Source organism: Podarcis liolepis (assembly GCF_965112155.1).
Source record: "Podarcis liolepis genome assembly, chromosome: 1".
Classification (NCBI taxonomy): Eukaryota; Metazoa; Chordata; class Lepidosauria; order Squamata; family Lacertidae; genus Podarcis; species Podarcis liolepis.
The window spans coordinates 75,121,988-75,134,810 of NC_139554.1; the positions used below are offsets into that span (position 1 = coordinate 75,121,988).

Sequence of the window (12,823 nt, forward strand, 5' to 3'; positions counted from 1 at the left end):
AATGGGCAGGAACGACGGGAACTGCAGTCCGCCACCATCCACATGGGGCATCCCTGGCGCGTGGGAACAGCAGCCGCAACGTGGGAAAATCAAGACTCGGGTCGATAAGAAAGCGCAGTATCGCATGAGCCTCGCAGATTCCCAGCGGCCGCCGCCGCAGCTTCAGTCTTCCTGCTCTTTTTTAACCCTCCTCCCTCTCTCTCTTTCCGCACCCAGAAGAAACTCTCCCTTCTCCGTTCCCGTTCAGAGGTTCTGTTCCCTCGGAGTTTGCGCCGGGACTCCATTTCCCATCGTCCCTCGGGAGGGCGGTCGCTTCCGGGTTGCTGTGCCGGGCGCGCGTGTGGAGGGGGAGAGAGGGCGGGGAGAAAATGTTGGAGGAAAGGCAGTGTGTTTACTTCCGGCCACCCTAAGCGCGAGAGCGAGAGAGAGGGAGAGAGCGCTTGTGTGTCTCTCGCCCGCCGAGGCTGGTTGGCTGAGGGGACCCGGCGGGCGCTGCCTTGGGGGCGGGAACCCAGCGGAGCCGCCCGGAGCAGCAGCAGGAGGAAGACGAGGCGGCGGCGGCGGCGAAGAAAGAAGAAGAAGAAGTAGCAGCCGAAGTAGCAGCCGCCTCCTCCTCCGCCTGAGGGAGGAGAGAACGGGGCGCCAGGCGGGAGAAGGTCCGGTGCGGGACAGGCGCCACCCATGAGCCGCCTCAGAGGCCGGAGCGGGCGGTGAGGAGAGGAGCTCAGGGGACGCAGCCGGAGCCGCCTGCTTGCTCGCCCGGCCCAGCACCGCGGCGGCGCAAGGCAGCAGGCGGCGTCATGGACTGGCTCATGGGGTGAGTAGCCCTGGCTGGGCGAAGCGGGGGGGGGGGAGCTGGGCTAGGCTGAGTTGGGGTTTTGTGCTTCGTTCCAGCTTCCTCGTGGGGTAAGAAGGTCAGAAGGAAAGGTGTTTCCGGGCTTGCTGGCGGCTGCTCCCACCTCCTTTCCTCTTCCCCCTCCCCCAGGCCGCGGGGGTCGGTTTTGGCACGGCGCTGGCAGGGTCAGGTGTAAATTGTTCCTGAGTTGTAGTCAAGATTGGATTAACTTGGATTAAATTAGCGCCCAGCATACTTTAATCCCAGCCACCACCTTTCTACTGATTCTCAGTCGGGGCAAGGTAAAGAATGGGAGAAGATGAATTTCATGCTGCCTGCCCGAACATGCATAATGTGTGTGCGCGCGCGAGCGCGCACGTGTTATGCACACATGCAGATTTGGACTGCATCCTTATGCATGGAGTGGAGGTTACAATCTTTGATTTGCCTTCTAGAATCAGGGTGGTAGTTACTCCAGGTAAGCAAGTTCTGAGATTTCTTTTATTTTTTTTAAAAAAGATGCAATCTGTCGGCGTATTTTGGAACTATTTTACTGCCCTATGCAGTTGTGTAAGAACCAGAGACTATAATGCAGGGGGTGTCCTGGATTTCGGGGGGGGGGGGAGCAGCAGATCAGGCTTGAATAAGATGCAGTTGCTATAGAAACCTTAACCCTGACACAGCACCAGGATGTCAAGGAGGAATTTCCAGTGGTGGGAGACTTGGCATGGGGCACAAAAGGGAGTGGTGTGTGAGTGAAATGCAAAGTGCTCACTTTGATGGAAGTAGTACATTGGCCTCATGTGGGTATGTGGTGGTCAGTGTATTGAGGTTCTGCTGAGTGGCAGAGATGCTGGATCACATGTCTGTAAATGGCATTTTCTAATTGCAAAATATGGAGCATCACAACAGCTGGCTTGGGATTCTGTGCTGTTGGAAAGCAAGGAATACAAAATGGTTGGTAATACCTGGTTGGGATTGAAGTGCTTTGTAATGGTGGGGGCTTGACAAGGGAGTTTCCAAAAAATCATAACTTGTTCAGGCGGAGGGGCAGAGGTAATGTGCAATAATTTTAGGAGTGGGATTTTTTTAAAAAAATAATAATAATGCGCTGATGCTTTTATACTTGTCAGCTGTCCAGGACATGAATATTGCTTAATTGGGTTAAGAGAGAGGAGAAATGCAGCATACATATATTGCTGTAACCCATCAATTTAGTAATAATTTGGATTCAGGAACAGCAAGTTGCAGCACATTTCTGTCAACTTAGACTTCTGTTTTTGCAATATCACTTCAGGTCACACCTTAAAACTTTTCCAACAGTTTGTTTGCTAGAATATAAAAGAGGAGACCTTGGCGGAGGTTAAAACCAAATCATTGCCACACCAGGGGGCTTGGAGAGCTTGGGATTAATAGTACTAATTACCCAGAGAGACAGAAGGTAGAAAGCTATTTGCTGTTGGTTTTAGGGTTGAAAATCTCAGGCAGCTGAGGGATGCTAGCTATGATTAAATGCAAACGCTTGAATACTGACTGCACAACTATTCTTGACTTGGGTGAACTATGAATAACGGTGATGCGAAATTCATTGGTGAGTAAGATGTGTTCCATAAATGTGCACTCAAGTTATTTATCTTTATGTAACAATTTGATCTTATGCCAAAGGATAATAGTTTGATAGGATATCATAGAGTTTTAGTAGAGGGGTCACAAGCCTTGTGCAATTTTAGATGTAGGTGGGGAAGGTGTCTTATGCTTATGGTGACTGAAATCAAATCAGTTTTGGGTAAGAGTTTCCGGCTGCGTATGCTGCTCCTCGAGAATACTTGCTGGGACATCTGGAGCAAGCATTGACTTTATGTGTATTATCAGATTAGGCGAGCTGGCTGATAAATTGTATTATGCTTGCATGTATGCCCATCAGTAGAGATGGGTAACATAATGATGGTTAGTTATTTAAAACCTCAGAGGTTTTTCAGAGTTAGGTCAGTTACTCCTTTGATGTTTGTGTTTATAAATCATAATGTATAGAAGTTAGAATTGGACCATGTAGTTGCAAGTAACACTTAGGGTAATTTAATGCTAATTGTTTGTGCTGACCTTTTTCTGAACTGAATCATATATAGATGAATAGAATTGTTTACTTTAGTGTGGCTGGGATTCTTACAGCATTATGCAAATCAAACTTAAATTGCTATACGTGCTTGCTGCTATTACCTGCAACTTTTGGAACACTGTTCACAGTAATGGTGCCTTCAAAAGTTAATGTGTGCACTTCTAGAACAAAACACATAGTATTTTACTACTGTAGCAAAGTTCTGATAATGGACAACAGACTTGCAACTAAAACTTAAAAAACAAAAGCCTAGTTTGCATGTCAAGATAAATTATTATTAATGGCTTACTACAATCATAGAAATTGGACCCTTTTGACGACTCCCCCTAGTGTGAGCAAAAACTACAATGTCTGACTTAGTGTTCTATCTGAACTGCGGATCATAGTTTGTTTCGGTCCACACCATGATTAGTAAGCCAAGAACAAACCTTGGCTTCACATCATGGTATGTTTGTCCCAAAACAAAACTGCTGTAAGGGAAACACTACTATGATATTGGGGTCTCCAAAACTGATGATCAGGGGAATGTTTTGTTGTGAATAATCTTTGTGTTTTACAAGGCTGTAGGTCCTGAATTGCTGGAATATAACAAACCACCATCCTTGATCCAAACATAATGCTAAGCCACTGTGGTTTGTTGCTTGCAGCAACAAATTAACATAGCCACATCCACCCCTCTAAAGCTTTATGCTACCTTTTAAAAGAGGGATTTCTGTGAAATAAACTGATTTCTTAACTTTGTGTTTTCCCTTCAATACTATTGCGCATTAATTTTCTTTAGACTATAGTCCTTTACCTAATTACCCCTGAATAAAACCTGTTGGAGTAATTCATAGAGTCACAGAATTGTAGAGTTGGAAGGGATCCCACAGGTCATCTAGTCCAACCCCCTGCAATGCAGGAATCTCCGGTAAAACATCCGTGACAGATGGCCACCCACCTCTGCTTAAAAACCTCCAAGGAAGGAGAGTCCACAACCTCTTGAGTGAGTAATTGGGACTCACTTTTGAGTAGACATATACAGTGGTACCTCAGTTTTCCAGCGTCTCAGAAGCCGAACGTTTTGGTTTTCAAGCACTGAAAACCCAGAAGTACGGTAATTGCTTTTTATACTTCTGTTTTGAGCAACATTGACAATTGTCCTTATTCTAGGCTTTCACAGTTTCAAGTTCATTTGCTCTTTTGAGCCATTATTCAAAATCTCTGGTTACCTGAGTGGAAGCATGGCGCAGATGTAATGTTTGCTGATCTCTTAGGCATAGTTAAGAGATTGGAAGCATGCACAGACTCCGGTGCCTTCTGTGTTTAACATGATGCGTGGCATAGCATCCTATTTGTACCATGGTTAGCTTTAACCAGGGTTTGATTCTCGTTTATAAGCTTTGGTTAAAGCTAACTGTGATGGGTGTTTACCTTCATTGTGGTAATGGTCCTACAATATATTTTTATTGTTTTATTGTCGTGAGTTTCTGTGGGTTTTGGGGGGCTGTACACAACTTTGAAATGCAAATAATTAAGCAGTATGGAAACAAATATTAGGAAACACTACATTCACAGCAAACCTAAGGGCAGTAATCAAGTTGACTTTGTACTACCCAGAAACATTGTGCTTCTCTTTCGTGTTCTTGTATGATTTGCTGAAATTTTGAGGGAAGAACTATGTGAAACAAACTGCCATAACTGGATCACCAAATTTCTATGACCTTTCTTTACATTAGCTAAATATTGTGCATCCTGCTGCTGAACACTGCCATATTCATGTCAAGGTCAATGACTTACAGGTGTGTGCAAATCCAGTTAGTCTGCACAGGTGTTGCACAGCAAAGGGGAATATGTTAAGCAATATATTGCAACTTTTAAGAATGGGAGATTACAATTTTCCTGTTATATGTAGACATACAACACACCACTTTGAATGGAGTTCAGAGTTGCATTAGGATTTTGTGCACTTAAATTTGGTATGAGTATGTTGAGCTTTGTTTCCTTTTGGAAGAGGATTGATTGCTATGAAAGTTTGTTCTGTTAGTTTTAAGTGCCAACAAATAGTATCCGTGGTTGTTTTTAGTTACATAAATTTCATAACTTTTTATGAAGGAACAAAACTGTTAATACATTAGTACAGTGGTGCCCTGCAAGCCGAATGCCTCGCAAGACGAAAAACCCGCTAGACGAAAGGGTTTTGCGGTTTTTGAGCTGCTTCGCAAGACGAATTTCCCTATGGGCTTGCTTCGCAAGACGAAAACGTCTTGCAAGTTTGTTTCCTTTTTCTTAACACCATTAATACAGTTGCGACTTGACTTCGAGGAGCAACTCATAGAATGAGGTGTGGTAGCCTTTTTTGAGGTTTTTGAAGACTTTGGTGATTTTTGAAGCTTTTCCAAAACTTTTCCGACACCGTGCTTCGCAAGACAAAAAATTCGCTAGACGAAAAAACTCACGGAACGAATTAATTTCCTCTTGCGAGGCACCACTGTAGTTCTGAAGTGACAAGACGGTGACCATTTCATCATGGGAGCTGATATAATGTTATGTGACAATTAAAAATATTTATTGAAGAGCACCTTATTTTAGGAGACATTTTAACATCACCTGTCAAGTATTTTCTAGCCAGTTAATCTTCTCACCTCACCTTTGGAACTTTTAAAGACTTGTACATCCTGAAGGAAGACAAAAACATGGGGCAGGGAACTTGTGCTGTAGACTCCAGAAATGATGACCAGTTGGCGTGACAGAACCCTGTTCTATATTTTTGTACCATATGCTAGTTTTTAGAAATACTAAAATTGTAAACTGTCCGGAGTGCCATGGCAGAAAAACAACATATAAATGCAAACAATAACCTTCTATTATTCTGTGTACAGTTTTCAGAGCAGCTACCTCTTTATTCAGTAGAAACTTCAAGCTGGTCAATATTATAACCATGTTGAATTCACTATCATATGGAACTGAATAGTTAAAGAACTGAGAGATACTGTTTTAAGAAACCCAAGTCATCCTTTGTCTATGCTTGTGTGCTGCATACATCAAAGTTTATATTCTTCATACATTTTGCACATTTCTGGCACCTTCTATGTAGAGTGTCAAGAATTGTTCTTCTTTCCTGTTGGACACAACATTATGATGGCTGACTGGGAACAGTTGTGGACCACAGGTATGAAGTTTACGGCATGTAATGCCTTAAGAGAGAATTTAACGAAAATGATTTATAGGTGGTATGTGACACCAGTCAAGCTTGCAAAAATTTACCATCTGCCCGATAATAAATGTTGGAAATGTAAAGAGACTGGAGGTACATTCTTTCACATTTGGTGGACGTGCCCAAGGATTAAGACATTCTGGGAGATGATCTATTATGAAATGAAAAATGTATTTAAATATACCTTCCTGAAGAAACCAGAGGCCTTTCTCCTGGGCATGGTCGGCCAATTGGTGACAACGAAGGATAGAACTTGTTTTATGTATGCTACAACAGCAGCAAGAATACTTATCGCAAAGTATTGGAAGACACAAGATTTACCCACCTGGGAAGAATGGCAGATGAAGTTGATGGACTACATGGAACTGGCGGAAATGACTGGCAGAATCCGAGACCAGGGAGAAGAGTCGGTGGAAGAAGATTGGAAAAAATTTAAAGATTATTTACAGACACACTGTAAAATTAATGAATGTTAGAAGGATGCTGGAATGAAGTTATATGGCCTTAGCAGAAATGTTATAAAGAATTAAGTAAAAATAGACTGTTAATGGGCCAAAGGGGGAAAAAATAAGGTTAGATTGTGATAAGATAAATTATAGGACAAAAATTGAGAAAGATGGTAAGGATTTGCTGAAATAGCTAACTGAACTAGAATACAAAAAAGGGAGGTGTGAGGAGGTCATCGAAACAAGTAAATGAAAGACAAGATATGGAAATATTGGATGTGTTTTTAATTGTTTCTGTTTTTGTTTTGTTAAGATAAGCAGTTTTTTGTTTGTTTTTTATGTATTGTATTGTTTTGCTTTGTTTAACTCTTTTTCTTTTGTAATTTTTAAACTCTTAATAAATATTACTTTAAAAAAAAAGAATTGTCCTTCCTTCCTTCCTTCCTTCCTTCCTTCCTTCCTTCCTTCCTTCCTTCCTTCCTTTTATTTCTATACCACTTTTCTACCAAGGCATGCAACACTGTAATTTTTAAAATATCAAAACAAATAAATGAAATAAAATGTAAAGTTGAGGTGTAGGGTTGGAGCAGTTCCTGATGTTGTCTTTGCCTGTCTTCCTTGCTCTCTTCTTCCTGCCCACAGGACAGAACATGTAATTTGAAAAAGTAAACATTGTGCCACAGTTACTAATGGTGTAGCATCAAAAATTGCTTACTCCAGTGGAAATAACTCCTCGTTTAAAGTTAGTTGGAGCCATACTTCCCCAAGCACTGCTCATGGGAGCCACCAGTTTGAGTCCTATTTCCTCTTGCAGCCCTCAGAACCCTGTGAAAAGCTGCTCCGGAGAGTTTGAGGCAGGAACTTCCTCCACTGGTTCTTAGTCCTTTTCCCCAACAGAAAGACAGATCTGGATTCATGTTACCCCGAGAAGTGATGGTGACATATAAATATGGTTGTATTAATGAAACTATGGACATCTTGAATGGGAATTTCCAATGTGCATGTAAACTTAGAATTATGATGCTAACATGAAGCATTTAACATGTTTAGGTCCTCGTGTGGTAGATGAAATCTAAACATTATAGAACTGCATTAATAGATTGGATCATGGCCCATTCGGGCTAACGGAGGTAAAATTTAGCTGTCATGACTGGTAGACAACTTCATGAAGAAGTCCTCTATCAGCGGCTAATTCCTTTTAGAGCTATCTTAACCAGTACCCTTCAGCATATATTGTGGCAGCAAATTCTTTAATTCCTTAATTATGCATTGTGTGACAAAGCTCTTCGTTTCGTTTGGCCTGAATTTAATGCTAATCAGTAGATTAATTTGTAGTTTGTCAGTAAGCCCTAGAATATCATCTCTTGTCACCTCTAATTCTTGAGATGTCTTGCCTGAAAAAAGTAATTTAAGCATGATATCTAATATCTTCCGCTGAAGATAGATGCAGAGAAGCAGAAGGATATTGCCCTGCCCTTCTTTAGTACTTTCACACCTTGGCTATCTAACAGTCACCTCCCAGGCTAGTTTCCTGCTTCTGTTGTTACTTACATAAATGTTGGTCTTAATGTTTTTAATATGCTTATTGTCAGGACACCTTTTTGTCAGTTTGTGCTCCACTTCATTTGGACAGGACTTTAGAGGAAACCTCCTTGGCTTTTATGGCTTCCTTGTCTCTGCTTCTTAGCTATACTGGCATACCTTTGGACTTGGTCTCATCTAGGCAGCTCTGTAACTAATGTTTCTAAGATGTTTATCTAGACATTTTTGTCACAACCTCTAAACATTGCTCCCCCATTGCATTGATTGCATGCATGTAAAAGACATTTTTAAGGACCATCATGGGAGGTAATGTGTAAACCTGTTCTGAGTTTCACTCCTTTAATCAGATTTCACATAGCCTCTGTTCCTACTACAGACTATTATTAGGGAGTCTAGAACTCCCTAATGTTTATTAAAAGTTCTGCAGCTGCTTAGGTCAATATAATTATTTGTTAACTAGCTGTCTTCTTTGTTGACTAAGCCTCCTTCTGCAAGGAGGCTTGAGAACTCTTGGGTTTTTTCATTGGAAAAGTACTTCTAGTAAAGTTTCAACTGTTTTTTGTCTCAGTCTGGTTTACGTCACTCACAGTACGCTATAGTTTGAAGTAAACTACTATGTTTGTGCCTGCTTTGTTACCTAGCTTGGCAAAAGGAAGAACAACCCATGGAGTGGATGGCTTAGCATTATATGTGATTCAGTGTGCATGGTTTTTTCTCTCTCCAACCATGAGTGGAAGCCAAAGTGTTTTTCGTAGCCTACTACTCAACGCTTGTTTCATAGAAGCAAACCATATGTAACACCAAGCCAGTTTCTCCATGGCTTCTCCCAGCTTGGCAGTGGAGCGAGGGAAGCAGGTGAGATTGAGCAGAGTGCACCAGCACATTGCTTGTTCATGGTAAACCTTAGTTTAGTTCAGATTATGGTTTATTACAATGTGCAGACAAGACCAGTGTGTGTATTAGTTTGTGTGCACCATTTGTGTGTTTACCATTATAAATGTTTTATATTTCGTTTATGGTATAAAGGTCTACTATGTTGCACACTTCTAGAACTAGTTTTGGTATCATGTATAAGTGAGAACCGTGAAGGAGTTAAGAAGGTTGGCAGCTACCCAAAACAGTTAAACAAATTAATGTTAAAAAAATAGGCACCTTGTCTGAACATAGCAGCAGTCTGAGACAGGAAATGAATTAGATCTTAAACATTTATTAAAATTCTCTGTGGCTTTGTTGAGACAACTTACAAAATTTGGGGATTTTCTCAAGAGCAGCTAACAGATCAGATATAATCTTATGATATAATCTCATCACTATTTCTTGCAGGTAGACTTTCTCCAAACCTCTGTTTGAAGTGGATTCGAATCCAAGTTGGTTACTACACATAGAAACATAAAATTGTAGAGTTGGAGGGGGACCCCAAGGGTCATCTAGTCCAATCTCCTGAAATGCAGGAATCTCAACACACTGTCTCCCATCCAATTTGAAACTGTACTGGACCCTGCTTAGCTATGCAAATGTTCTGACAGTTTTATTGCTACAGTGCAACTAGATAGTTGCTATGGATGGATATTGAGTTTTAAAAAAAACTTTTCCCTTCTTTTTGTAAAGCCTTGTTGGTGTCACTTTGATTTACACAGCTGCAGTGTATACGCTTGCTTTCAATTCTCATTTAGGCAGGTGTTACTCTTTTGTATTCCCACTGCTTTTTTTTTTTACCTTTGTGAACTTCTTTCCCTCTACAGAAAACCACTGAAGTTATCAGACCTATGTTTTTCACCCATGAAAAGCTGCATATATTGAAATGTATTGACCATCATATGCCATAAATGATATAGTGCTTTCAATAATTTTTTGTGACTTCTTCAAAGATACTTAAGAGTATAGAAAATAATAATTGGGAAGTTTGACAATTTTGCGATTCACCCAGCAGCAGCATTCAAAATTTGTCAGGTGGATTTTGCACCTGGCTATTGGCCACTTATGACCAAGTGAAAATACCCAGGCACCAGATGGTGCTTGGTGTCTCCACCCTCTGAAAGTACATGTCTGGGGATCCTTGGATCTTAACTGTTTTCCCACACTAGCAACACATCCTGTAGAATTTTATACATTATATTTTATCTGCACAATCAGAATGAATTCCAGGAACCAAAAGCTGTCTGGCCCAAAAAATGGCACCTAGACATTCCGTTTTGGTGACTGTAACCCTGGTTTAAGGAGCCATCTGGCATATGCATAGATAGATAGATAGATCTCAGAGTTTGTAATACTCCCTAGTAGGTATTGCATTTCATTGTTGTAACAGAAGAAATAAGTGGATGATCTCCCATTACAAAAAAATAACTCAGTAAGAGAGAGTTTTGGCATCTTATATTCCTTAGGACGCTGTGAAGTTTATTCATAGCAGGGGTGCTCTAAATATGTTTGCATCAATCAGAGCAGTGATGGGAATTTGTGGTCCTCCAGATGTTGCTGGATTACAGCTCCCATAATCCTTGACCATTGGCCATGCTAACTGGGGTTGATGTGAGTTGGAGTCCATTGACACCTGGAGAGCTGTTGTTCCCCACCACTGTCCTAATGGAGAACAGGTGAAAGATACACAGTAATATAAACAAAAAATCAGTTTGAAGATTAGCATCCTGTAGCATGCTGTTAGTAAAGAAAAATTAAGGCCACGTTAAAGTATTATCCTTATAATGATAGTGTGCTAGTTGCATCATTTCTCTTTTAATGTTTGTGTATTTGTAGGTAGAGGGTTGTTGTTTCTTTTTCTTTTAATAGGACAGCACACAGGAGAATCTCCAGGGAAGAATGAAAACAAATGCAGTGGCTTGACAGTATATGTATGACATAGGTACTGATTTGCTTGGTTTGGATGAGATATTCAAGGAGTTCTGTATTTTTCCTTCATATACCAAACAGGGTTCACAGGAGGGCATTGCTTTAGCTTTGGCTGCTGACCAGAAAGTTTTCAGATGCCTTGGACTGTAAGCTGAACAAAGACAATAACTAAACAGACGTTGATTTCACTTTTCTTAAAAAATTAAACCTTTAACTCTTGGATGCCAAGAGAATTCAGGTCATAGTTGTGATAAAAATTCTTGTTGTGGTTGTGTGGTATGTTTGCTGGACTGTCTCATGGCCTCTGGAGAATGTGGGCAATGTGCCCTGGCATAAAGAACAATTGAAAGAACTGAAAGCTGGCCTGGGTTTTCTCTCTCGCAGGAACACATAACATTGGTTTTCTTGATTAACTTGGTGCATGGACTTGTTAGACCACACGTTCATGCTAGTGCTGATAATATTACTCAGTGCACAAACTTCATCTTCTTATTTGGAGAGACTCCCCCCCCCCTAATATATGCTATGTAATTCCTCCTTTGTTATCTTTCTACTTGTCGGAGGGAGAGTTCCCTTCAGTTTCTTGTTTTACTCAGTAACAGTTTTATGGGTTTCAGTTAGTGTGAGATTTGTCTGCTGAATTGATCCACCTTCCTTTTGTAATACTTTGTCTGTAAGTTGTCTTAGTTTTGTTGCTGTACCTGCTGTCTTATACAGCAAACTCAGAAGTTACAGCCTAGAAATACGGAAGTGTGTCTTCAGTGGCAAGAGCACATAGTAAGTTAATAGGCCCTTGGCTAGTAAAAGAATGGCCTGGCTATTTCTGTTAATCACACACATACACATGTTACATTTTAATCCTCCTATGTTTTTTAGATCAGTTTGAATAATTTATGCTTCTTCCAAGGCACTTTTTGATGATGAGTGTGCTCTGTGACCTTCAGCTCTGAAGTACGTACTTGTATTATTTGAACTAAAAGTGTTAATTTCTCATATGTGTGTTTGTCACAGAGCAGGCATTTAATGCTGTTAGATGGGGCTTTGTGGCACCACCACTGGCTGGGGAGTAGTTTGTTAATGCTAATGGTTATACTTCTCTTTGAGCATCCAGAGCAACAGAATATTGTAGGGCTTACATAAAATGCAATGTGAACAAAAAATAGTCCTTTATACCTAATACAAACCAGGAACTGCTGTAGAAGAAAATATGTCTTTTGTCTAATTTCCTCGCCTTGTGCATGGATGAGGGGAGGAAGATGAAAGGAGAACATCTTCCTGAGGCTCACCATGACTTGCTGCTACTCATGCACTTAATAACAAGCTATGGTTTGTCGTTGCATCTGGATCATTGTCACTCAGGAATGCATGGATGCAGCTATCAGTCTGTGAGGGGGTTGATTTTGTTTTATAATGCAAGTGCTGTAGCTTTGTGGATAGACTTAAGTGTGGGGTTGTTAATTTTTGCTGTGCATATCAAATTATTTCTTTTCAAACAAAATCTGTAGGAAATAACTTCTATCTTTATCCTATTTCCTGTATTATTACTCTCTTTCATTTGGAGAACAGCTACACTATCTCCTTTCCCTTTTTGTAGTGTATTTGCATATTTTATAACTTGTAGACTTGTTGCCGGTACTTTATTCTTTTCCAGTTTCTGTAGTTTCTGCAAGGAAGACATGTGCGTGCAAAGCACCTCATATTCACATCCTGTTTTCAGGCACTGCACTTTTCTGATGTTTCTATTAAGAATGTGGCTTCGAGGGATGGATATACAATGCAGTTCTCATTGGAAAAGATTACAAAAGTTCTCATCACCCACCACTGTTCAGTTGTTGTTGTTTTGT

At 40.8% G+C, this 12,823-nt stretch overlaps 1 protein-coding gene across 1 annotated transcript in view; it reads left to right on the forward strand.

Moving 5' to 3' along the window:
* Positions 1-316: 316 nt before the first annotated feature.
* The window catches only part of MOB2 (MOB kinase activator 2), a 105,597-nt gene continuing 93,090 nt past the window's right edge, over positions 317-12,823 (forward strand). The window contains exon 1 of the mRNA XM_083493405.1: positions 317-817. Within this exon, the coding sequence (XP_083349531.1) occupies positions 801-817 (17 nt within the window). The 5' untranslated portion in view covers positions 317-800. The remainder of the gene's footprint in view (positions 818-12,823) is intronic.